The sequence below is a fragment of the Salvelinus alpinus genome, chromosome 12 (assembly GCF_045679555.1).
Source record: "Salvelinus alpinus chromosome 12, SLU_Salpinus.1, whole genome shotgun sequence".
Lineage (NCBI taxonomy): Eukaryota > Metazoa > Chordata > Actinopteri > Salmoniformes > Salmonidae > Salvelinus > Salvelinus alpinus.
This window is the reverse complement of record NC_092097.1, coordinates 18,567,732-18,595,125: the sequence shown is the minus strand read 5'-3', so window position 1 is coordinate 18,595,125 and position 27,394 is coordinate 18,567,732. Positions and strand designations below refer to the sequence as shown.

The window sequence follows — 27,394 nt, the reverse complement described above, 5'->3', positions numbered from 1 at the left end:
CAATTATTCCCCCCCCTCAATCTACTCACAATACTCCATGATGAAAAGGCGAAAACAGGTTTTTAGAAATGTTTGCAAAATTATATATATATTAAAGAAAATAAACTTTACATAAGTATTCAGCCCCTTTGCTATGAGACTCGAAATTGAGCTCAGGTGAATTCTGTTTCCATTGATCATCCTTGAGATGTTTCTACAACTTGGAGTCCATCTGTGGTAAATTCAATTGATTGGACATGATTTGGAAAAGCACACACCTGTCTATATTTGCCAGCAGCATACCACCCTGCATACCACTGCTGGCTTGCTTCTGAAGCTAAGCAGGGTTGGTCCTGGTCAGTCCCTGGATGGGAGACCAGGTGCTGCTGGAAGTGGTGTTGGAGGGCCAGTAGGAGGCACTCTTTCCTCTGGTCTAAACAAAGATCCCAATGCCCCAGGGCAGTGATTGGGGACACTGCTCTGTGTAGGGTGCCGTCTTTCGGATGGGACGATAAACGGGTGTCCTGACTCTCTGAGGTCATTAAAGATCCCATGGCACTTATCGTAAGAGTAGGGGTGTTAACCCCGGTGTCCTGGCTAAATTCCCAATCTGGCCCTCTACCATCACGGTCACCTAAAAATCCCCAGTTTACAATTGGCTCATTCATCCCCCTCCTCTCCCCTGTAACTATTCCCCAGGTCGTTGCTGCAAATGAGAACGTGTTCTCAGTCAACTTACCTGGTAAAATAACGGTAAAAAAAAAATAAAAAAATATATAAGGTCCCACAGTTGACAGTGCATGTCAGAGCAAAAACCAAGCCATGAGGTCAAAGGAATTGTCTGTAGAGCTCCGAGGCACAGATCTGGGGAAGGGTACTAAAATTTTTATACAGCATTGAAGGTCCCCAAGAACACAGTGGCCTCCATCCTTCTTAAATGAAAGACGATTGGAACCACCAAGACTCTTCCTAGAGCTGTCCGCCCGACCAAACTGAGCAATCGGGGGAGAAGGGCCTTGGTCAGGGAGTTGACCAAGAACCCGATGGTCACTCTGAAAGAACTTCAGAGTTCCTCTGTGGAGATAGTAGAACCTTCCAGAAGGACAACCATCTCTGCAGCACTCCACCAATCAGGCCTTTATGGTAGAGTGGCCAGACGGAAGCCACGCCCCAGTAAAAAGGCACATGACAGCCCGCTTGGAGTTTGCCAAAAGGCACCTAAAGACTCTCAGACCATGAGAAACAAGATTCTCTGGTCTGATGAAACCAAGGTTGCTCTTTGGCCTGAATGCCAAGCGTCACTTCTGGAGGAAACCTGGCACCATCCCTACGGTGAAGCATGGTGGTGGCAGCATTATGTTTTTCAGCGTCATGGACTGGGAGTCTAGTCAGGATCAAGGGAAAGATGAACGGAGCAAAGTACAGAGAGATCCTTGATGAAAACCTGCTCCAGAGTGCTCAGGACCTCAGACTGGGGCGAAGGTTCACCTTCCAACAGGACAATTACCCTAAGCACACAACCAAAACAATGCAGGAGTGGCTTCGGTACAAGTCTCTGAATGTCCTCGAGTGGCCCAGCCAGAGCCCGGACTTGAACCCGATTGAACATCTCTGGAGATACCTGAAAATAGCTGTGCAGTGACGCTCCCCATTCAACCTGACAGAGCTTGAGAGGATCTGCAGAGAAGAATGGGAGAATCTCCCCAAATACAGATGTGCCAAACTTGTAGTGTCATACCTAAGAACTGAGTAAAGAGTCTGAATACTCATATAAATGTGATATTTACGTTTACATTTTTTAAAATAAATTTGCTAAAATTTATGAAAACCTGTTTTTGCTTTGTCATTATGGGGTATTTTATGTAGACTGATGAGGGGGAAAAAACGATTTAATCAATTTTAGAATAAGGCTGTAACGTAACAAAATGTGAAAAAAGTCAAGGAGTCTGAATAGTTTCAGACTGCACTGTATGCAGAGCAGTGATGTTAGTGTGTGGTTGAATCCTCTAACTCACTGGCTCTCCTGGCTCGTTCCCTCCCAGGATCCGGAACCCGTAGCCCGTGTCCTTTCTCCACAGGAAGATGTCCTGCTCCTGGAAATCAGGCACTGCAACCAGAAAACGAATTGATAACTACATCCTGGATCATCACATCAGAACCCACACTGTGTAACCCCTCCTCTCCCCTTTTCCTTTCAGAGGAGAACAGAGGCAGAGGACTGGAGGAGATGGAGGGTGGGAGCTGATTATGTCATTCATGGCTTTAATGAGCACAAAGCACACCTGCAGTTCCTTCTGAATCAGGCCAGTGGTCCATGCCTCACTCAGCCTCTCTACTCTACTGCACTGTTACGGCAGCCTCTACACCACACCACTGCCTCATTCTGCCTTTTCCTCTATAGCTTACCCTGAGGAATGTGTAAATATCTAACAACTTCCCATCAAAAGAAAATTATCTATTCCCAAAATACCTTCAAATCACCATTCAAAGCAAGAGACAAGAGGGCTGTGAAATTCCCCTAAGTACCTACTTTATCAAACTTCCATATTTAGGATTCTTTGAATACTATCCTTTTGGATGTCTTTCAAGACAAAATCCTTCTTCACTTTGTCCCATCAACCTGGGTAGGTAGGTGACAGGGACTGGGAGTCTCTCCCTAGTACTCAGCCAGGTCACCAGTATGCCAGCGTGATGCTGTATTATTGAGAGATGCCTCAGCAGTGCTGCTCCTCAGGCTCAGTCAGGAAGCCCCTAGCCGAGGAGATCTGAGCAGGAGGGAAGAGGAAGAGGGTGGCAGTACTGGAGCTAGCTGTCAGAGAGGCACTAAGTTGCTACATAGTGGTGCACTGCAGCGACTGACAGCTCATGGTTCACATAGCACTGGAGGTGGGCAGACCACAAAGAAACAGGGGTCCAAGCAACAGCCTGAAGCTGTCTGTGTCTGTGTGTGTGTCCATGCGCTCAGCCCCCCCATGGGATACACCATGTAACTATACAGACCTCCACAGCTAAAGCCACTAAGAGCCAGCAGGAGGGAGGGAGAAGGGCAAGAGGCCAGCTTGGCTGCAATCTGTTCCAGAGTCAACAGAAGAGCTCACAGTGTTGAGCTAGCCCTCTTTCTACTACACTGGGACCCAGGGTATGGCCGAGATGGGCATGTCACAGGCTAACCGTCTCAATCTTCCCGTTCACAAGGGCCCCAGCTAGGCACTTGGCAGCTTATGAGATCAATACAGCAGCTCAACTTCTAAACCACTGGCTTGGAACAGATCCATACCAAACAAAGATTATTCAATCTGCCCAGCTCAGGCTGACTCTGGAGAACAAGCAGATTAACTTCAGATCAGGAATAGGAGATGGGAAGAAAGAGTGGCTAGCATCCACTATCCAGCTAGCACCACCAAAATGGCATCTGAGCAAACATCAAGCATGGGCAGACTTCGAAGCTCATCCAACCTGCATTGCTCAGGTTTGGAAAAGGGTGGCCATCAAATGGTGCGTTTACAGCCTCAGCTCTCTGATTTCAGAATCTATTAGGTAAACGTGGCATCACAACGGTAATGAAGTCCTATTTCCTCAGAACAGGGATGTACAAGTGCTGAATAAGGCTGAGTTGACTAAACAATCCCCTATTCTTCTTCCTTGTTTCTTTAGAATTCCTCTCCTCTTCCCCCCTATCCTCTCTCACCTGAGGAGATAACCAACTCTGGCAGTACCGTACCCAGTTCCTCTCCCTTTAGGGCCTCCAAATAATGAAACCTTGATGAAAGCAGGAGCACCAGAAAAGTTATTAGACGTTAAACCCTCTGGACCCTCCAATACTCAGAGGGCGACTGACAGCGGTTGAGAGATATTCCTGTTAATTGGGGAGGCTAGCACCCGCTAAACTCACCAGACTACCAGAGAAATATTGGAGGCACCACCACCGCAAATTATATCCATATTTGTCTGGAGCTGTGTTCTAAAGAGAGTAGCGTAGAGGTAAACATGGCACAGTCCGTTCCAGAGAGCACACTACTTACTGATAATAACACACATGGTCAAGGGTCAATAGATCAGGAGTGTGGTTAGCATCACCAACTCTCCTTAGAGGCTGCTGTTATCACTCTTCCTCCAACTGCCACAATGCTCTTCAAACAGTCCACACCCCTAACCCACCAAGTTAACACCCACTCTAAGTCAATATACAAAAGACGACAGGATACTATTAGACAATATGTCTTGTGTCACCAGCCCCGGACTGCAATACCAACCCGATAGGACAGACGGAGCACCAGAGCCAACACCAAAAATAAATACTTACGCCTACTTTCATACATGCTCCTGGACTGGGCCCAGATCTTGAAGGGGTCCGGTTTCCTCTGGATGGTCCCGTCTGCCTGAGGGTCCTGGGGAGGCAGGCCGGGCAGGGGCTGGGAGGGGGGTGGGGGGGCGGCGCTCTCGCTGAATGGGGTGGCCAGGGACGGGTGCACAGGGGAGTCAGTGTGGGTACTCCGGTGGCTGGAAACACTGTGCACAGAACTGTTCTGACTGTCCTTCCTCGCTAACTGCTGTATGAGGGAGAGAGAGAGAGGGAATAGAAGGAGTAAGACAGGGAGAGAAAGGTGGAGGGGGAGAAGAAGGGTGGTCAGAAAGAGAGAGAGTAAGAAGGAGAGGGATAGAAGGAGTAGGAGAGAGTGGTAAAGATAAATAAATACATATTACAGAAGTCAGTCAAAAATAAATACGTTTTAATCAAGGCCAGTGATGTCAACCAGAAACCCATTCTCTCACAATACCCAAGGCATAATCAAGCAGATTTGTTCATGAGATTTATTTTTGGGAAAGTGAAGAATTCAGTCAAAATTCCTATCAGAAAAAAACAGAGCTCGGCTGACTAGAGTATATAGTCTATTCCTTTTGTTCAACACAGAGCTGAATACATTAATGGCAGACCCTATCCCCCAATGCATGAGGAGACATTCAGAGACATACAGTAACAGTGAGAAGGGTGTTAAACTGAAGCGTAATTTAATATAATTTCAACAAGCCATGACACCCACCATTTCAGATTGTTCTGAATTTGTTCCTGTAGTTAGAATCAGATAAGATTAGCATTCCTGAAACATTATTTTGTTGAAATGTAATTTGATTTTGGAGAATTAAGCTAATTGATTGCACCCAAATTGGCCTTTAAAATGGATAGGATTCAGATAATATTCAATAAATAAAGTACCCAACAACCGATTTGGACCAGACGTCCTACCAATAAGTAAGACATGAAGAATAAATGAAATGGTTGAAAGCCACGGACCCCCCACGCCAATCCCACCACAACAACCAGTATAAGGCATCAGTTCTCCATGTTTAACAGTAGTACGAAGGTGTGGTTTGGATCACTGCTTCTTCATACTATGTGAATCTGCTGATGTTTCCCCCCTGTTCTGAGAAATTGTCATTGACGTTGCTTGCATTATTTACCATAAAGAAGTGTGGAAGTAACATATTTGACCACTAGATGCCACTGTTCTTGCTATGACGCAACACTCTTTTATCCATTTTGCTGGGCTGTTTAATGTTTACTAAATAGATCATTTCCTGTGCAATGTTGGGTAGAAAATTTCAAGCCAGTCCTCCATGTCTGTGCTTGCCTATTGATGCCCTTGTTTTAAATTGTGCAGGGCTCATTTGTAAAAGAGTCTTCAGTCTCAATATGACTTCCCTGTCGAAATAAAGGTAAATAAAAAAGCCAATTCAGTTTGTCCTTCTCTTAGCAACCCAATGCTTCAACCCAACTCTCCTTGCAAAGTCCAATAAGTGGCAGCTCTCTGAGAGGGCTAACCATATGGTGCAATTCTCATATGAAGACTTTTCCTACAAGCCCAAAACGTTGATGCAGAAATGGGCTAGTGGCTAAAATGTTGTAACCATGTTTCTTGGACAGAGATTAAGCGTAAGAACAAATTCAGTTTGTTCTTACGTAGACTGAATTGCTTTTATGGAGGATTTAAATTGTGAAGGTGACCACACAATGTATTTTCATCATCAGCCAAATCTATAGGTTTTCTACCCAAAGTTACCAAAGGAAATGTTGTGATCTATTTAATAAACACAAGAGACGAGCAAAACTGAGAAAATAGTGAGGCGGTAAAGTAGGAACAGGGGCCTCTAGTGGTCAAAACATGCTACTTTATGGTAAACAATGCAAGCGACTACAATTACACATTTTTCTGTACAGGGCAAAAAACACAAAGATTCACACGGAATACGTTACATAGTATGAAGAAGCAATAATCCAAACATTGAGAACTGATACTGTATTCTGATTGTCGGGGCGGGATTGGCATGGGGGGTCTGTAGGTGGCTTTTGATTTTTTTAAATGTAATTTTTCATGTCTTTCTCATTGGTAGGAAGAAGTTTGGTCAACATCAGATGTTGGGTATGATATTTATTGAATATTAACTGAATCCTATAAATTAAAATTGCCAATTTGAGTGCAATCAATTAACCTAATTTCTCAGAGATCTAATTATATTTCAGCAAAATAATTCAGTAATGCTAATAGCATCTGTTAATAACTACAGAACAATCTGAGCTGGTTGGTGTGGAAATCCTTTTCTTGTGCTTTTTGAGGTGGAACGACACGGAAGGGAGAATACATCTAGGAGGGGAAAACACAGAAGCACAAATCCACCCCCATTCTTCCCTCATACAACACAGAGAGAGCACACAGGCAGCATCTCCCCCAAGAGATAGGCTACAGGGAGAGGGTAACACAGACTGACAGTGGTCCAGTCTCTAGCAATCACGACTTCTCCATACTCTCTACATTGGGGCCAGAAATAGAAGCTAAGAAGAGCTGGACCATTCTCAGAAATCAACCCTACACTTGGACCACAAGCTTGGAATGCTTTTTCCAAGGCTGGCCTAATTTACTGATCTGTTTACCTAGAATTCATTAAGCCAGGAGAACATGAGAACATGGCATAGATAATGAAAAAAATATCCATGAGCAGGCCTGCTCTGCCTACCAATGGGTCAACATAATCAACCAGTGCAGCATTGTCATCCAGCAAAAAAAACAGTTTCACCCAACACAACATTATTCCGACCCAGCGCACAGGTCTTTAAAGCTCTCATCAGGACCAAAACACAGCGCGAGTCCTGATAGAGAAAATCCAGCACTGCTCTGGGATGCTCTACACACCAACCAACATTAGCACTCCACACAGGAGTGGAGAGAGGGGTGGATGGAGGAGAATGGACGGGAGATGTGGATGGGGGAGGTACAGATATTTTTGGTACTCACCAGCTTTGGGCTCTTCTTTGCAGGAGCCACCACTGGGAAGCAATATCCAGATCACGACGGAGAGAAAAAAGAAAGAAAGAGAAAGAAAAAAACGTGTAAACGACATACAATAATATTTCACCTTCCCCACAGGTAAAAGAATAAGAACAACACCCCAGTGTGAAGTAGACGGGGGACTCCAAACAGGGACTCCAAACAGGGACTCCAGCGGTGGAGCAGCGCTAGCCTGCTTGTCTCTGCTTGAGTTATCTTCTCCCTCTCTTTCTCTCGCTCGTTCCCTTGCTCCCTCACATCCACCCTCCCGCGCACCGCGTTAAAGGGGGCAGCGCGATCTATCTGCATTAGCACGGCGGCTGACTGCTGCAGCGGAAGAGGTGCCAACCAAGCGCTCCGCTCGCTAAACCCTGCCTAACCCACTGTCAGAGAGAAAGAAAGAGTGTGTGTGTATATGTGTGTGTGAGAGAGAGACAGACAGAGTGGTAGAAAGAGCGAGAGAGGGGCAGCTCTGAGCTAACTCCGCTATCGTTCCCATGGAGGAGGACTCCAAGATACTGAACATTAAATGATAGGCAACCGTCAGTTCCCCTCTTACTGAGACCATCTTTCTGCGTCCGTTCAGCACGCCACTCGGCTGTGGAAGGCTCCAGCATCTAGAGGGAGTCACACCGCTCTTCTCCCGTCTCGATCTCTAGCGCTTGCTTTTTTCTGCCTCTCCTCTTTTTCACCCTCCCCCTCGTCTCTCCATCTCGCTTTTCCCACTCACCATCCCTTCCCTTCTCTCCCCTCAACCCACACGCTAGTAAACATACGTGCACACAGACATGCGCACACACACACACACACACACACACACACACACACACACACACACACACACACACACACACACGCGCGCACGCTCACTCCGCTCTTTCCTTCCCGCTCTCATCAATCGGAGGCAGGCTCTGACAGGCAGGGCCTGCATTAGCATAAATAATATGTTCATACATTAATAGAGTCCCACACTGGCAGGAATATCATTAGAGCCTCCAACATGAACACAAACAGAGAGTAATGGGAGACTAAAATGAAAACATAGCCTAGATCTGTGTGTGTGTGTGTGTGTGTGTGTGTGTGTATAATGGTATTCAGCAGCATAAAGAAGAGAACGAGTAAAACATACATGTATTGTATTCAGTGTGTAAGAGCATGTGTACATGCAGACAGGATTGGATGGGGTGAAGTGTCTATCTCTGAACCTGACAAAACAGGGCCAGTTTGTGTGTAAATCCTTTAGGGAAATCTGGGGGATTGAGGTGGATTAGGCAGTTCTTTATGGCTCTTATCCCCTCAACATCTGTATTCAACAGCCACTGTAATGTGGTCCACAGTCCAGCTACCTTAGAGAATGTTCCCCTCTCCATCACTGTTCCCCTCTCCATCACTGCTCATCTCAACAAATCTCTTCACTCCCCTAATCCCTCTCTCCTCTTTTCCCCTACATGCTCCCTTCCACTATAGCGCTCTCCTCTTCTCCCCTACCTGCTCCCTTCCACTATAGCGCTCTCCTCTTCTCCCCTACCTGCTCCCTTCCACTATAGCGCTCCCCTCTTCTCCCCTACCTGCTCCCTTCCACTATAGCGCTCTCCTCTTCTCCCCTACCTGCTCCCTTCCACTATAGCGCTCTCCTCTTCTCCCCTACCTGCTCCCTTCCACTATAGCGCTCCCCTCTTCTCCCCTACCTGCTCCCTTCCACTATAGCGCTCTCCTCTTCTCCCCTACCTGCTCCCTTCCACTATAGCGCTCCCCTCTTCTCCCCTACCTGCTCCCTTCCACTATAGCGCTCTCCTCTTCTCCCCTACCACTATAGCGCTCCCCTCTTCTCCCCTACCTGCTCCCTTCCACTATAGCGCTCCCCTCTTCTCCCCTACCTGCTCCCTTCCACTATAGCGGTCTCCTCTTCTTTCAGCAATTGTTATTCTCTTGGCATACCACAGCCACGCCCTACTCCACTCACCCTGAAGACCATTTGACCAGCCCAGCCTCTGTGTGTTTGTGTCAGTCTCTTCTTGATTATCCTGTGTACTACGTGTCTAATCTGCCTCTGCAGTATGTTGCACGACTCCACACTGGCTACTCTGGGTGGCCATTAAACCTTCATATACTCTGCAGCAGAGCAGCCTCTCCTCTCAATCTAACCTCCCCTCAACCTTCCCCCACTCTACCCACGCTATGCTCTCATCACCTCTCCAAACTTTCCTTCTCATCCTCTCTCAGCCCCTTCTCTTCACTCCTCTTCTCTCCCGTACTAACCTTCCCTCTCTCTTCTCCTCAAACGAGTCACACTACCATTTATGGTACCACCCATCTCTCTAAAAACACCAGATGATTGGGAGAAGGGGAACTGTACAGTTCCTAAGAGAGCAGCACTGAGTTTTAACAGACCTTTAGAATAATTATCAAATGTAGAGCCATCTGCCCCTCCCAGGAGTCAGACAAAGTGACAGTGCCAGAGACAGGTTAGGGGTGTCCTAAACGTGCTAGCTAGTAGCTACTTCACTTCTCACTCTGTTTCAGGGGTAGAGTGGTGCTACTGGGCATGTGCGGAGCCCTGGATCCGCCGGTGTTCTTATCGATGCAGCTTACAGCATCATCCACCCTCCATCTTTTAATTACACACAGGGGGACTAGCATGGCTGGTTCTCACACTGATGGACTGCGCAGGAGAGAGAAAACACAGGCCAGCCTTCTTTTCAAACTCAAAACACACTACTGAACATGTCTGTCACATGGATTTAGGTGACTGATCAGCAATGGTTGTTTTCATCTGAAAACAGCATACCGTCTATTTATACACTACCGCAATATGTGATTTATTCATTTGCCATTTTTGGTGATGCCATCATGCCACTTCAGTTGAAATCCTCCGCCACTGCCCTCACGTAGGCTGTAGTGGTCACTAGGTTGCTCAGTCCACAGAGAGAGGCCGCAGGCCAGTCTGAGAGGGCGCTGGCCACAGCGGCTGCTAAACGGAGGCTATTATTGAGGCGATTATGATGTCCAGCGGGGTGGGAGGGGGTACACTGGGCCCACGTCTTGGCCCCCCCTCCTTCATCTGGCCTCAGATGGATGGCTTCCGACAGCCCAGCCCATCTGTCACAACGGCGCCAGCAACAGGCGCACAGGGGACTGACAGATGGTCTCTTGGCAACGGTTGCCTCGGCAGGCCGGTCCAGGCTATTTCACAGTACAGACTGAGCCACATGTCATCAATGTACAAATAGGCTGTCACGGACGTGACTGCGATGACCAATGCAGATGTTTATTTACCCAGGGTAGCAAATGTATAGAAGATGGGATTGAAAGTGACATATGTGCACCCCAGTCCTGTGACCAGGAAAAGGTGACATGGAAAAGGTGCAGGCGTTAGCAACCTCACCTTTGAATCATACACCCACAGTATAGGAACACATGAGTTTCGCTACACCCGCAATATCATCTGCTAAAAATGTGTATGTGACCAATACAATTTGATTTGATAGAGGAAAGGCCCACTGCAGAGTGCTGCAGAGTATTGTCATGGAAACAAAGGAAGGCCAAGATGGCTGAGATGTACGACCACCCCCCCCAGGCATGGAGGTGTGAAGAGAAGGGGGAGGAGGTAGGAGGGGAGGTGGACTCACCTTGTCCTTGTTACGCCAGTGACTCTGGCTCATACACAAACAAAGCCCGTCGGCCAAAAGTGCAGGGGCAGAATCTGGAGGCCAAGCTGCTGGCACTCTGTTCCTCGACCATTGGATTTCTGTACAATTTCTCTGCAATGCCATTCATTATCAGCGTTGAACGTGAAGTCAGCAACATGTTATGCAAAGCATGCTTTCAGCCTAAGATAGATCTTTGTAGATGTTTGGCATCACCATCATCAAACCATCATCTAACTCAGTTTAGGAGTCTGAAATGGCTGATCTACTGAGGGAGTCTGCTCAATGTCTATAACAATTTCATCCTGTCCTTTGTTTTGTTATGTGTTACGTGTGTAACCTACGCAAGCCCAGTAGGCTAGGCCTATTATTTTATGTTCATACATAATCATACATAAAACCATTTATTTAACAGGACCACAATGGAAATTCGTGTTATCCTCTATGATTTTATATGCATTATCCACGTGTGGTTGTATTGCGTTTTAAATGGTCAAATAAAGCTACACTATACAGTATATAAAAATGTGGGCACCCCTTCAAATTAATTGATTCGGCTATTTCAGCCACACCCGTTGCAGACAGGTGTATAAAATTGAGCAGACAGCCATGCGATCTCCATAGACAAACATCAGCAGTAGAATGGCCTTACTGAAGAGCTCAGACACTTTCAACGTGGCACCGTCATAGGACCTTTCCAAAAACTCAGTTTGTCTGCCCTGCTAGAGCTTCCCCGGTCAACTGTAAGTGCTGTTATTGTGAAGTGGAAATGTCTAGGAGCAACAACGGATTACCCACAAAGTGGTAGGCCACACAAGCTCACAGAATGGGACCGGCGAGTGCTGAAGCGCGTACAAATCATCCTTCCTCGGTTGCAACACTCACTATTCAGTTCCAAACTGCCTCTGGAAGCAACATCAACACAATAACCTAAGAACACCATGTGCAATGCCAAACGTCAGCTGGAGTGGTGTAAAGCTGGCCGCCATTGGACTCTGGAGCAGTGGAAACGTGCTCCGAATCACGTTTCACCATCTGGCAGTCCAACAGACGAATCTGGGTTTGGCGGATGTCAGGAGAACGCTACCTGAACGAATGCATAGTGCCAACTGTAAAGTTTGGTGGAGGAAGAATAATGGTCTGGGGCTGTTTTTCATGGGTTGGGCTAGGTCCAGTGAAGGGAAATCTTAATGCTACATCATACAATGACATTCTAGACGATTCTGTGCTTCCAACTTTGTGGCAACAGCTTGGAGAAGTCCCTTTCCTGTTTCAGCATGACAATGCCTCCGTGCACAAAGCGAGGTCCATACAGAAATGGTTTGTCGAGATCGGTGTGGAAGAACTTGACTGGCTGGCACAAAACCCTGACCTCAACCCCATCAAACATCTTTGGGATGAATTGGAATGCCAACCACTCAACATCAGTGCCCGACCTCAATAATGCTCAATAAGTCCGCAAAGCAATATTCCAACATCTAGTGGAAAGCCTTCCCAGAAGAGTGAATGCTGTTATAGCAGCAAAGGGGGGACCAACTCCATATTACTGCCTATGATTTTGGAACGAGACGTTCGACAAGCAGGTGTCCACATACTTCTGGTCACGTAATGTATCTAACTACATTAAATCAATTCCTTTTGTCTCTGGGTGGGTGTGTTCGTGTCTCTGTCAGCAGCAGAACGTCTAGAGCAGGGTGGAGATAAGTGACGTCTCCTTCCTAGCAGCACTCTGGCTTCACTTCTACAACAACCCAACACTGAGCAGAAACAACCATCGTACAAGGTGCTCTGTCTGAGAGGGACAGTCTATCATGCTCCACAGCACTTAAAGCTCCCCGTGAAGACACAGAGGAAAGAGAAATATTAGCTAGAATATTACACTTGTTGGACATTGGCTTAGAGACCTTCGAACCCACTGCAGGTGTAGATTGGTCATTTCGCTTCAGCCCACTGGCAGAAAGCAACAGTGTAGTGGATGGATAGGTTATTATCAGACTGGCACACATCCTCATTCGCCATGTCAGTCTCTAACCCGGTTCATCCTCCCTCCATCCCTCACTCCGCTCCGGGGGAATGAGGAGTGCAAGGGCCCAGTCCCGCCGGGAACAACCCTGTCACCTCTGATGGATGTCTCAGAAGATGAACAGATCGACAGGGGTGTCGCTGTGCCACTCTTTCATCATCCTCCCGCCTCTGACATCCTCTCTCCTTCCTCTCCTCCTCTGAGGTGGTTGAGATGCTAAGCCTGTGGTGTATGCATCTACTGTATTGTCCACCATGCACACCCAGCCTAACAAACAAGTGAATGGATACCTTTAAAGCACAGGAATGGGACTGATTTGGAATTATCTGGGTGGATAATGAGGGAGGCTGTGGCGCTACAGAGAGCTAGCCTAGCGCTCAGGTATTCTCCTCACAATGGCTCTGCATGGAATACAACCGATGCTGGCTGCACCACCTCTCCCATCCCCGTAGACCACTGACATTTACACCCATTCATAGGCGCACTTCAAGGAAATTCACGGGAAGTGCGTGTCTTTAGGGGCTAGAATGAATTATGTCAGTGTCATAATCAGAACGTTTCAGCAGGAAGGCAGAGAAAAGGAGCACATTAGGCAGCATAATTAGACAAATGGAGGGATGGGCATCATAATGGATTCCTTGATGGAAGCTATTAATCACACCTCCTGGCTCAAGAAGACAACAGGATGCAGAACAACACAAGACGGGAGACACACCCACACAGGACCTTTCCTGTATCGTAAACACATGGTTCAGTATGGAGACTTATGCAGTGTCCACCATCACCAGTGAGAAAGAGGAGGATGAGAAGAATCCAGCGAGAATCTAGTGTTGTGCTGGGGAGTCAGTCAGCTTACTCCCAGAGAGGGGAGAGGAGCACTGTTGCATACACAGGCCTTAATGAGCTCAGTATACTGTACGCACTGAGAACCCCCGGGATTGGACCGGACGCTCGGGTGGGAATCTGTACACACTGGAATGGGGGGATGGGAAAGGAGGAGGAGGAGAGTGAGGGGGCAGATCTCTGCCAATTAGAGTTTTCCTCTGGCTCCCTGTCAAAGGCTTGTAATTGGCTGTGTGGACTGACTGGTGACACTCTCATGCCCAGAGAGAGAGAGAGAGAGAGAGAGAGAGAGAAATAGAGCAAGCGAGAAGGCAAATGAGGGAGAGAGGCGATGCTGATATCGCGGCCAGGCCTGAGGAGCGCAGAGCAGAGAGTAATTAATCCTGCTGTCTGCGTGGGGCAGGCAATATCTTAGCTGTCTGATCCACACACACACACAACCCCAGAGCGCAGACTGAGAGCAATGATCACCGAGAGAACAGCGCTTTATGACATGTAGCACCCACTGAGAGAACAGCGCTTTATGACATGTAGCACCCACTGAGAACAGCGCTTTATGACATGTAGCACCCACTGAGAACAGAGCTTTATGACATGTAGCACCCACTGAGAGAACAGCGCTTTATGACATGTAGCACCCACTGAGAGAACAGCGCTTTATGACATGTAGCACCCACTGAGAGAACAGCGCTTTATGACATGTAGCACCCACTGAGAACAGAGCTTTATGACATGTAGCACCCACTGAGAGAACAGCGCTTTATGACATGTAGCACCCACTGAGAGAACAGCGCTTTATGACATGTAGCACCCACTGAGAGAACAGCGCTTTATGACATGTAGCACCCACTGAGAGAACAGCGCTTTATGACATGTAGCACCCACTGAGAGAACAGAGCTTTATGACATGTAGCACCCACTGAGAACAGAGCTTTATGACATGTAGCACCCACTGAGAGAACAGCGCTTTATGACATGTAGCACCCACTGAGAGAACAGCGCTTTATGACATGTAGCACCCACTGAGAGAACAGCGCTTTATGACATGTAGCACCCACTGAGAGAACAGCGCTTTATGACATGTAGCACCCACTGAGAACAGAGCTTTATGACATGTAGCACCCACTGAGAGAACAGCGCTTTATGACATGTAGCACCCACTGAGAGAACAGCGCTTTATGACATGTAGCACCCACAGAGAACAGAGCTTTATGACATGTAGCACCCACTGAGAACAGAGCTTTATGACATGTAGCACCCACTGAGAGAACAGCGCTTTATGACATGTAGCACCCACTGAGAGAACAGCGCTTTATGACATGTAGCACCCACTGAGAGAACAGCGCTTTATGACATGTAGCACCCACTGAGAGAACAGCGCTTTATGACATGTAGCACCCACTGAGAGAACAGCGCTTTATGACATGTAGCACCCACTGAGAGAACAGAGCTTTATGACATGTAGCACCCACTGAGAACAGAGCTTTATGACATGTAGCACCCACTGAGAGAACAGCGCTTTATGACATGTAGCACCCACTGAGAGAACAGAGCTTTATGACATGTAGCACCCACTGAGAACAGAGCTTTATGACATGTAGCACCCACTGAGAGAACAGAGCTTTATGACATGTAGCACCCACTGAGAGAACAGAGCTTTATGACATGTAGCACCCACTGAGAACAGAGCTTTATGACATGTAGCACCCACTGAGAGAACAGAGCTTTATGACATGTAGCACCCACTGAGAACAGAGCTTTATGACATGTAGCACCCACTGAGAAAACAGAGCTTTATGACATGTAGCACCCACAGAGAACAGAGCTTTATGACATGTAGCACCCACTGAGGGAAGAGTGTTCAATATGAGATGAATTAAGTATGTGAACCATAGAGAAAGAGAATTGTTAATATTTGTACTACGCATACATGACACTCATGAGTCAATAGGTTCACCACATGTTTTCAAGGTAACTTGCAGAAGCAATCCTCTACTGAGTAGTCCTCTGCTTTCCAGAGAGTAGTGGCACACTCTGTACAGAGCCACAGTATGTCTCTGCTTTGCTCTAAAGACATAGACAGCAGCAGTAAAAAGTGCTTTCAAATCAGCTCTGTCTTCCATCCATGACACATTGAAGAATGATCCTCTAACTGTCCCGCCCACCCTTCTCTCCACTCTCTGGTCCAGGGAGTCTCTGTTAAACGCACAAACATTTTGTTTTATTGACAATCCATAAAAAGCGGACCATTATGGCTGTAGCGTTTTATGTGCTTGTACACAACCCCCTCAGACTAATGGTGGCCATTAATAAAGCAAGACAGGGAGAGGAACGGAGCCATTTGTGATAGCAGAGCATCCAGTCAATGTCCTGTTCCGTTCCTCAACACTCAGCATTACAGGACGGATGTTCAGGTCCTTCAATTCCACAAATTAATAATTCCCGAGAACTTCCAATGCCAGTTCAGACCGCTCTGTCTCAGTGAAAACTTTCCAATTACATGTCTCTCTCAGTGTGAGTCAGGGCTCTTTGTGGAGGTGTTTTCTGGGTAGTGGGTACTGTCTGTCTGGGGATTGGAGTGAGACCAAAATTCAATCATCCCCCTCATACACTGAGTCTTCTCTTCAGCTCTTTTATGAGACCGTTTTTCCAATCATACACCTAGTCAAAATCCTGTCCCGAGTTCTCACTCGACACAGACACAGTCGAATCTGCACGCTCGCTTGCATAAACGCTCATGGACACACACACATACACACAAAGCTAGGATGGAAAAAAATGAGACACCCCAATTGTATCTCAATAATGTAACTTTCTCTTTTGTGTTGTTTTAGGGATAACCTATCCTTAGTCAATTGACGCACCGAACAATCCCCAAACAATCCCCATCAAAATCTGTCAGTATAAACTATGTCGCCCTTCCGCATCTGCGGTGGGAGGTGACCGAGCTACAGCGGTGTTTATCAGACCATGAGACATCCCAAAAATCTGTCTTCTCAAAAAACGTCCATAGCGTCCGAACGGTTTGGCCTATAAACTACTCTATGGAAAGGAGAGACTCTCACAATGGTGTTTTCCGTTTTGCTCTACCACCCCCACATGTGTCAAGGGACTCATCTGAAATAAGTCGGTAACGCTGATGTGCCATCTTCTGTCTGTAGCGTCCGAAGCGTTTGAGCTACAACGTAATACAGGACTCGTTAACCCATACAAACGAATGGAAGTATAGAGGTAGTTTTGTGCCAACAAAAATAAGGGGTTAAATATGTGTCCAAAAAAACATATTTCCTGATCTCCTAGACTTCAAAACCTTATTTGTCGTGGCTAATTGAGGTAAGACAGTAATTCTTCTCATAGATTATGCATGTATGAACTACACATTGACACATTCAACCCAAAGTTCCAGAGCGTGTCATTAACCCTTATCCAATCCAAAATATGTTTTAGCATCTTCCAGATTCACGGAGAGAAGAGGCAAAGCTTGCCAACCAGAACTCAAAACTTTGCATGTTGTGGCCGGTTTACTGTGTCTATGTCTTACCTCCACCTCTCTGCACCAGCATGGTGACCTCACTTCCTTTGGGGCACTTGCTGAGCAGGTCCACCACCTGGTTGTGGCTCATGCTCTGGACGTTCCTCTTGTTCACCTCCACGATAATGTCCCCCTCCTTCAGGCCCCTGCAGCGGGGGTAGTCTACGATCTGTTTGACCCTCTGTCCTCCCCCTGCAGGGCTGTCTGCGATGGTGAACCCAAAGCCTTTGTCTCCCTTCTCCATGTGCACTGTGATCAGCTCTGGCTGCGTCGCTATGGATGACGCCAGCGTCACAGAGTCGCTGGGGTAACTGTGCGAGCCGTTGGACGCCACCTCGGCAGAGGGGCTGTGGGGTCCTGACTCTCTCGTCCCATTAACGGGGCCTCCGGTCTGGCTGCCGTGGCTGGACGGAGAGTCGTAGCTCGCCTGGCCGTTGATGATGATAGGCTCCTTGTCCACGATGGCCACGGAGGTCACCAGGCTAGTGTTGGGGTCGTCTGGGTCAAAGGGCAGGGGGTAGCCGCGGCAAAGCTCCAGGTTGACGATGGAGCCGATCTGGATGGACTGGAAGACCTTCACCACCTGAGCGTGGGTGTAGCCCAGTACGCATGTGTCATTGACACTCACGATCACGTCACCTAGGGGAAGAGAAGGTGAAATTAATGTTGGATAATTAGCTCCATGTCACAAACTGAAATCATGGAAGTAACACGTGAACTGTATATTGCTCAATTAGAACACCTACACTACACTATTACACCTACACCATTCAGTGGTCACCCACCAGGAGAGCACCAGCTTCCATTAATCAACCAACCTTGATAAGTTAACTGTTTTAGTGCAGGGTTGGAACAGAAGCCTCTGTAGCTCTCAAAGAGTTGGTGACCACCTCTTAATAATGACATGGAACAACAGAGCGGAGGCCCACCTGTCTCCATCTTGCCGTCGACGGCAGCAGGTCCGTCCAGAACCAGACTCTTGATCTGTAGGAACTCATCAGGCTCGTCGCCCCCGACAACGGTGAAGCCGAACCCTCGGTGGCTCTTCCTTAGTTTGGTGTTGATAAAGGTTCCCTTCAGCTCCGCCGGGTTCCTCGTGAAGAAGGGCTTCCCTCCTGGGGAACAGACACACATAAGCCTTACACACCTTTCATAAGGACCCGTTGATCTCATGTGCTGTGCTAGCCAAAGGAGGAGGGGTTACCCTAAACAGTCTTGGCTCTGGATCAGTGAGTGCTCTATAAGAGATGTGTTGGTTTGATGAGCTCCATTAATCATAAAGGGACTGATTAAGTTCGATAGATTAATTAGGCTAAGAGGGATTCCAAGAGCTAGGGTGCAGCAGCCTGGTTGTGCCTGTGAATAGGGGTAATCCTATGGGTAAACCCCCCAGACCTAGCTCCAGTCTGTGGGGGCTGCTATCCCCTATAGAGTGCTACACTATTGGGTAAAACCCAGGATTTTATCTGGGTCTGGCAGCATGGTTAGATAAGTAGTAAAATAATACTCACTGTAAATTCTAAAAGTGTATGATTACACTGTGGTACAGTTCTATATACACGGCAGCCATCAGTTTAAAATAGCTTTTCAAGGCTTGACACTAGGATGGGAAGGAAGTGTGTGTTTGTGAGTGTGTGTGCGGGGTTATTGTCAGACTAATTCCCAGTGATTTAGAAACAGATGTTTCTAAGCTTATGCGTAATAGCCTGGCGTGCCACCAAGACTGCCAGTGTATAGAGACCAAGACATTGTATAGAGACCAAGACAGTGTATAGAGACCAAGACAGTGTATAGAGACCAAGGCAGCACTGAACTCTCTCTACTCTGGTACACTCTGGAGTCTAGACATGGAGTTGGCAGACTCATATAGCTTAGGCAAATGGACACCCGAATCGGTCTTATGAAATAAGAACTGCTAGAGTCTGGCGTCTGTAATCTAGATCCAAGCCCTCGGTCTCTTCTACTATGACTGGCTCCAGTCATGCTGTCAGTTGGACAAATGTTCACAGAGTTTATATGAGAGATGGAGTGGGATATTCAGAGTTTATTGAAGTGATATATTGACTGTGGAAGGAAGCGTGTGGAATGAAATGGGAGACATTAAAGCAGGGAAGATGGCCGTGAGGGATTGGAGAGTGACTAACAAACCGCAGATGCTACACTTACATGGCGGAGGAGTACAGCTTATGCATACAATGTAAAATGTATTACCCTTGGAGTCAGCCAGTGTCCTTGTGTTTGCCTTGAAATAATTCAAGACACAAGAGGCAGACCAAGTGGGTGTAGGAACTTGAAAGCAGGGTGACTTAAAAGAGCTGGGTAAAAAGAGAGATTTGTGTGGTGGAATCTCAAGGCCTTGATTTGCTTTGGGCAGCGCCGGTCAGGGGCCTGAGCTTACAGAGATGGAGAAAGACAGAGAGTGTGAGTGAGTGAGAGTGAGAGAGGCGAACGAGAGCAAGAGGAGTGAGAGAGGAGAGCGAGATAGAGTGAGGCACGTGATGAGGGAACACATCCACAATGTCGCAAACAGAAATGGACCAATAACCTCACAAAACTAGGATATTGACCAGACCAGGACTCACGTTTTGGCCCGATGAGGGGCGGCAGTGGGGGTCTGGCTTGGGTGTCCCTGTAGGTCTCCTGGTGGTTGGCGGTATAGTTGGCCAGGGGGGCACCAGCAAGGGTGGCATCCTCTATCCATTCTGGAACAGCAAAGGGCACACTTCCTGTCTCTGGTGTCTGTACAGTTACGGTGATCCTTATGGTTCACCACAATGGGTGGCTTGAAAACTACTGTACTGCATTGAGCCATAATGGCTGCTGATTAAAGTAATACCATGTAATACAATCTCTGATCGATCAAAATGGCAGCCTTACTTTGTAGTGTATTGGAGGCTTAAGTCTTCATTAATATTCTCAGCATCAAGAATCAATCAATGAAAGAGTCATAGATATCGAGCGTAAAGAGATATTAAGCTTAAAGGAGAAAAAGTCAGCAGGTAGGTAATCAAGTCAGAAGCACATTTAGCTGAGTGTGCAGAGCGGGGACCAATAGGCAGGTTCCTAGTGGTGTGACCTACATGAAGAGAGGAAATGTGGAGGACATTCTACATATACATACTGGATGTAAGGAAGTGTTTGGACAGTGATGCTAAACTTTTTAATTTGTCTCTATATTTCAGCAAAATGCTGGACGGACAGAGCCAAATGTAAAATGTTTGCATCACTGTTCAAAGACATACATAGCATACTGTGTAGACTAAAGAGACCTAAAGCATATTTCTGAAATGTTTTTCACTAGGAGAACAAGACCCAGAAATATTATAACTATCATATGGTGATACATTTTCATTGCTGTAACAGACTTTATGTATTATTGTCAAACCAAAAAACTTACCTAGACCTGTAGACTTACAAAATCATTCATATTAGCACAAATACTTTGGAGAGAGTATCAGTGACACTTAAAACATTGCCAAATTAATACAAAAATACCTATTTTCAAGGCCATAAAAATAAATCATAGGTATGCCTTTATGGTTTCTCGATAGCAAATCATAAAGAGAAGAGAGCAGGGCAGAAAGACAGACAGACACGATCACAGACATGGAGAAAGAAAGAAATGACGCCCGGCGGGGCTGGAAACGAACCTCGGATGTAGCGCTCACCTTCTGGTGGCTGCTGTTGCTCGAGCTGCTTCCGCCGCTTAGCCTCCAGTATAGGGTTCTCATACTGGGTCTTCCTGTTAATGTGACTGAGGGAGGGAGGAAGAGAGGGAGAGATGGAGGACAAATTAGGACAACGACACAGGAAAGTAGAAAGATCATTAATTGGAGTCAGCAAAATAAAAAAAGAGAGCAAGGGGGATGATGACAGGAAAGACATGTGCATGAGAGAAAGAAGAATAGAAGTAAGGTGAGGCAAGGGATGGAGAGGGAGAACGAGATACAGAGAGGCAGTAGTGATGGAGTTAACACAACACACAATTAGAAAAAAAAGTCTCTGGTGGCCAATGCTCCAGGAGCCAGGGCTTAAGTCAGGGAAGTCAAGTATGGTACAGACAGTGCTCTGTTGGAGCCGACGAGACAGAGACGATGAGGCCTGAATATCAACAGCATCACACAATCACTAAAGAACACTGCTTCAGGAGGTTAACAACACCACCAAAACACGTCATACCACAAACCCAGCAGGGAATTAGGAGAGCAGTACACCGCACCGTAAGGAAATTACACTTCAAACAGTACAGAAACATGCTGGGAAATTATGCAGTAAACAGGAAAAAAATAGGAATAATATATATTGAAAAATCTCAGACATTTTTTTTTTTTGCCTCTGCCTCTAAGGTATTGCTTTGAACAACATCAAAACATATGCATGCATTCATATTAATGCACAGGCTCAAGGGTCTCCCACTAGATGAGACATTACATGTTTCTAAATGATCATGACAGCAACAAATGGCCTATTTTTACCATAACAGACTAGACCAAAATAACAGCCGTCTGGTGTACTGCATTTGATGTTGTTCTGCATATTCTGGGCCACTGCCCAGTGTCAAATGCATTCTGAATGTACAGTACAGTGAGGTAGTGAGACATGCAACAGATACATCCGGAGATGTGTGTCACTACTTACTCAACATAGTAAAGCCCATAGACTGGGTCCTCTATTTTCTCCCAGCCTGTTGGCAGCTCTGGATGGGACATAGAGAGAGGTGGAAAAGGCAGGATGTTAGAGATGGTGTCATAAAGACTGTTTCCTACCACACACAGCCTGTCAGTCACCTGGGAGTGAACAACACTAGAGAGGCTGTCTGGACCTGGCTCTTGGCTCCTGGCAGGACACGGCTGACATTTAACACATCAGATAAAGAACTACAGGAGGGCTTTGACCAATCACGATCAACCCCGCGCCCAGATGGAGAAGAGGAGCTGGTGGTAAGGGTGTGGTGGTCTAAATGTGGACAGGGTTTCAATTGTGTTTTGCAGTTTAAAAATGTCACGGTGAAGAAATGTTTTCTCATTGTTCATGGCAGTAAGGGAATCTGACGTATAACGCGACTGACATCCTAGATGTAGGTGTGTATAAAATGGTATTCCGTGTTGTCATTGATTGGCTTACCACTGTCTATGTCACATGGCATTGGAGACCGTCACCAACTGGATGTCCTTGATCCTGTATTACTCACTCTGGTCGAATTCATTAAGGATGCATTCTCCTCAAGAAGCCTTTCTTTCAGACACACATTTTATCTGCCCTGACATCAATGCTGAGTATGGCCTGACAAAACTGCCATGAATGGCCTGACAACACATCCAGAAATCAGGACTGAATGGATCTAGACATGGACACCTCAGCTGTAACGGCTGCTACATTGATACAGTCTCAGTATGTCTCAGTATACAGAGCAGTGTGATTAAAACAGCTGAGACAGAGCTAGCTACTGTACTAATGGCTATGAAGGCAGCAGATAGCCTAACGGTTAGAGCATTGGGCCAGTAACCAAAAGGTCGCTGGTTTGAATCCCCGGGACGACTAGGTGAAAAATCTTTTGATGTTCCCTTTAGCAAGGCACTTAACCCTAATTGCTCCTGTAAGTCAAGTGTCTGCTAAATGACTAAAATGCTAAATGTATAGAAACATGTCAGAGGGCTGTGGTTACAAACAGATGTCTGTGACTGACTCCTCTGCTGTGCATTATCAGCGCTGCATGTCATTAGCCCCAGTTTATTATATCTCAGTCTATATTCTATAGTCTATATTGGTGTACACACACTACCCCTCAACCAGCTTTAGTGGATGTGGAGGCAAGGTGTTAAGGGGGTGTTGTGTTCGGATCATTCACAATACACAGACTAGGGTTTATTTTTCTCAGATGTTCTGAAGGGAAACAGTCAACCTTGAGCCAGTAGCACCTGACTGTAAATTCTAATCACTCACCTTATTTCACACCAGAGTGGTGGTATTCCTAAAAGAGATCTGTCTGTGCGATATTATCGCTAGACGCCAGAGCCCTCATGTCACTACTGGCCTTGCTGATACTGAGTGGCTGCAGTGGGACGAATCTGACACGTATCCAAAAGAGCTCCCCCGCTCCACGTTGCCCGGTCAACGCCAATGCACACTCCAGCTCAAGGGGGACTCGAGTGCCAAATTGCCTATTAAACTGTTTGCATCTCATTCGGTCTTCCTGACTATTTGATTTCTCCTGAGCGAGGGGTTGCACAACCGGGGCCATACATCTGCTGTCCTATACACAACTGGAGTAATTGCCTTTTTCTCCATGTATCGGATTTCACAATCGATACATATTGACTGTGTTCATCCAATCTGAGCAGCGGTATGAAGAAGGGATGCTCCTGTCCTGAGCTGGCTGCTGTTCACAACATGGAGACCATCTCAGAGGCAAAACACTGGTCTAGGATCAGCTTACCCTCACTTACCTCAGACCTAACCTTAACCCAGGTGTGCACTACTCCTTGGCAATTCATTGATCAACTGATATCACTGATTGAACTGGTATTGCACACACCTGGTTCCCCAGTCTAAATCAATCTCTGGGCTCTGTTTTCGGCTGCTGCTGAGGCGCAATTGTCAAAAACACCTTATTTTGCAATTTCGTCATGTAAAAACTGGTGCACTGGCATTTTCCACCCTTTGCACCAGGTTCGGCAATTTATCTGTCTAACATCAGCTTGCTGGTGCTGAGGTGTGGAAATATTATAGGTGTGTACTTAAAAAAGTGCCAGTATGCCAATTTCAGTCATCGCAACAAGGGATACTTAAGACCGACCAAAAGCTGGTCTTAACGTAAAGCAATTGGTTGTGGAATAGATTTTTCCAGCGGAGGCGCACACACTAGCCTTATGTACGTCACTAATGTTTTATTAAAGGCCCAATGCAGTCAAAATTGTTTTATATATCATATTGTACAACAGCTGATGGAACTAACACTGCAAATGTGTGAAAAAATGTGATCAGTGTTATTTCCTGATAGTTGCTGGGTGAGAATACAATCTACACAAGATCTTCTAATCAGTAGGTTTGCATGGGCGACATCACCATGCGGTAAGTTGATTGGTTAATAAACCAATAACAAAGAGAGTTCCAAACCTCCCTGCCCACAACAGCTAGACCACCTCCAGGAAATCCTAGCAAAATTGTTGCTTGAGAAATAGTTTACTAAAAAGCTACTTTTTCCCATTTTAATGGAAATCTGTTACAGTAGTGTACTTATTGTTACCCAGAAAGGATTTAATATTGATAAGAAAACGGCTGCAATTTAGCCTTTAAACATTATTTTTGTCCAGCTTCAGTGAAAAGTTTGGACTCAGCCTTTTTAGGAATATCAAGTTATTTAAAAAGACTGCTTATTGTTTTTAGTTGATCATTTTGTCAAAAAACGCATCTCCTACTTTCGTTCAGTCAAATCTCGTGAATTCTGATCATTGTCTGTGGCGCTGAATCTGCTTGTAGGCTATATTTGCCTGTTTGTTTGTTTACCTTTCATGTGGCAAAGTCACTACTGGCCTTAACAACAGTGATGGTAGGATCTATCTATCTATCCATCTATCTATCTGTCTGTCTATCTATATTTTGGAGCAGTATAAGCTTTTTCCAGCTTTTGAGAAAAGTTTGGATGGGCGTAAAACCCTCCATAGTCTACGCTGTTTTAGGCATAATATTATATGAGCACGGGGAGCAATTATGGTGCCTGTAACTGTATTTAGACAGCCTTTTTAGGTCTTATCAATAGTAAATGTAATATTGCTTATTGATGACTGGTATGTCCATGGCTCAGATAATGCATTTTACAGTAGTCCTCTATCAGTGTGAATGCTATGTTAACAATATATTTCCACATTGAAGACATGCAATCACTTAGAACAATGTGGACGGCAAACATGTTCAACATATTGAGCGAATATGGGATTGGCTGACATTTCTTTATTTTGTTTCTGTCGGCTATTTAACAAACTAGGCTAGAACGTACTAACATTGGAATTGGAGTTGATGACAATAGAATACATAAAAGACTGTAAATACACAACTTGAAGCAACCACATATTTACCACGGAGCACGTTCTGAACAGCCAGTGAGGGGGTCAAGCCTCGACACACCTTCATCTTGTTAATTCATCAAAACTCAGCCCCCTCAAGCCACCGCCAGCTACTGCGGCTATAATTCTGGTTGTGAAAATAGCTAAAATATTTCTGACACTCCCACCAACCTATAGCACTAGCATCAGTCATAAGACTTACCATTGCATTAGATTTGTTAAAAAAGAGCCATCTGATTAACAGCCTAGAACAAAAATCTTCAGACACTGATGACTCTCGAGAATTGTGACTATTCACCGAAGCATTCACCATTGAAATAAAATAGTAGGCAGCAGTTATCAGAGCCATGGCTGTTAGCCTCCCTCTGGCTCCAGAGACTGATGCACCGGCAGACAGTGGTGGGTAAAGTGCTCTCTGTTATAATATGAGCAACAGTGGATGGAATGATGGGGCTTGAGAGTGAGAGGTCCATTTGAATGAGAGGCCCATTAGGAAATTATCATCACGCCAATGTGCCCCTCGTGAATGGTTCTCTCTGTGTTACTGCATGCTGGCTGGCCAGGCGAGTGCATTAACACTGTAAGAACTGCCTGCTCTGCAGACACACAGGGACGTAGATGAACACACACACATCTTTCAGTCTTTCACAGCCCAGGTGTTATAAAGCGTTTGATTACATGTTTACACCCTCTAAGCCGAAAGGGAGAGGTGTTATGCGCTGTAATAAGCCAGGGTGACGTTGTCAAATACACTAGACAGGTTTCCCATAAGACACAGCAGGGGAGAGTGGAGACAGGCCTACCTAGCTCACTGTCCATCTCTTCTGTGTGTACCCCTTCTTCTCCAGGAGAACGCCAGCAGACCATGGGTGGAGGAACCGGTGGAGGAGAGGAGAGTGAGAGGGGGGAGAGAAAGAGAGTGAGAGCAGCAGAGGGTTAGTGATTGATTTTGAATTTAAGCCTCAAGCAAGCCGAGAGAGCAGCAACATTTGGCTCCATACACTTTTAAAACCATAATGTGTCCCGGAATCATGACTACTAACCGTGACTAATTAGCTCAAATGGTTTGTAAGGTGTAAATCTATACTAAATCCCTACATGCACCATGACAATAGCTCATCGCTCTATATTAGCCACAGTCTGTACAATAACGTTAAGCACAAAGAACATGTCTCTGAAGAGCTTTCTACTTCACCATTGGGTGGCACTGTTTCATACCAGGTGCATACTGTACTGTAGGTGCATTTATGTGAAATAAATGAGTCATACCATACAGACAGACATACAGGTAACTGCCAAAGTGAAATAAATAAACAAATAAACAATCAAGGATACAAAGTATATTGAAAACAGCTGCTTCCACACAGGTGTGGTTCCTAAGTTAAGTAAGCATTCCATCATGCTTTGGGTCATGTATAAAAATACCCAGTTTCCCATTATTTTGGCTACCATGGCTAGAAGAGATCTCAATGACTTTGAAAGAGGGGTCTCAAAGGGACATAGGGGGTTTAAAGGTTGTGTGTGTGTGTGTGTGTGTGTGTGTGTGTGTGTGTGTGTGTGTGTGTGTGTGTGTCTCAGTCACCAGATATCAACCTATTTGAACACTTCCGGGAGATTCTGGGGCGGCGCCTGAGACAGTGTTTTCCACCAACATCAACAAAACACCAAATGATGGAATTTCTCATGGAAGAATGGTGTCTCATCCCTCCAGAGAGTTCCAGACACTTGTAGAATCTATGCCAAGGTGCATTGACAATGTTCTGGCTCGTGGTGGCCCAACGCCATAATAAGAAACATTATGTTGGTGTTCCCTGTATTGTGGCAGTTACCTGTACATTTTAATACGGACCATCTGAGATTGGGGTGGGTGAAAACAGCTGCCACTAAATAGGAATTGTAGTTCATGCACCATATGCTTGACAATATGAATGATATCTCTATTCTGGGTCCTCTAGCAGCAGCTTGAGAGGATAGAACTTATAGAG

The 27,394-nt window shown here is 46.1% G+C and overlaps 1 protein-coding gene across 8 annotated transcripts in view; it reads right to left on the bottom strand.

The window, feature by feature from the left end:
- magi1b (membrane associated guanylate kinase, WW and PDZ domain containing 1b) overlaps positions 1-27,394 on the bottom strand; it is a 211,485-nt gene that overhangs the window by 14,562 nt on the left and 169,529 nt on the right. For 5 of the 8 annotated variants that reach the window (XM_071335245.1, XM_071335248.1, XM_071335250.1 and 2 more), the window contains exons 7-15: positions 26,213-26,248; positions 21,985-22,042; positions 20,997-21,100; positions 19,929-20,048; positions 18,276-18,461; positions 17,356-17,985; positions 7,269-7,300; positions 4,283-4,529; positions 1,995-2,086 (exon numbers count right to left, since the gene is read on the bottom strand). In XM_071335245.1, the coding sequence (XP_071191346.1) occupies positions 1,995-2,086; positions 4,283-4,529; positions 7,269-7,300; positions 17,356-17,985; positions 18,276-18,461; positions 19,929-20,048; positions 20,997-21,100; positions 21,985-22,042; positions 26,213-26,248 (1,505 nt within the window). The remainder of the gene's footprint in view (positions 1-1,994; positions 2,087-4,282; positions 4,530-7,268; positions 7,301-17,355; positions 17,986-18,275; positions 18,462-19,928; positions 20,049-20,996; positions 21,101-21,984; positions 22,043-26,212; positions 26,249-27,394) is intronic. The other 3 variants (XM_071335247.1, XM_071335253.1, XM_071335246.1) reach the window with 2 other exon arrangements.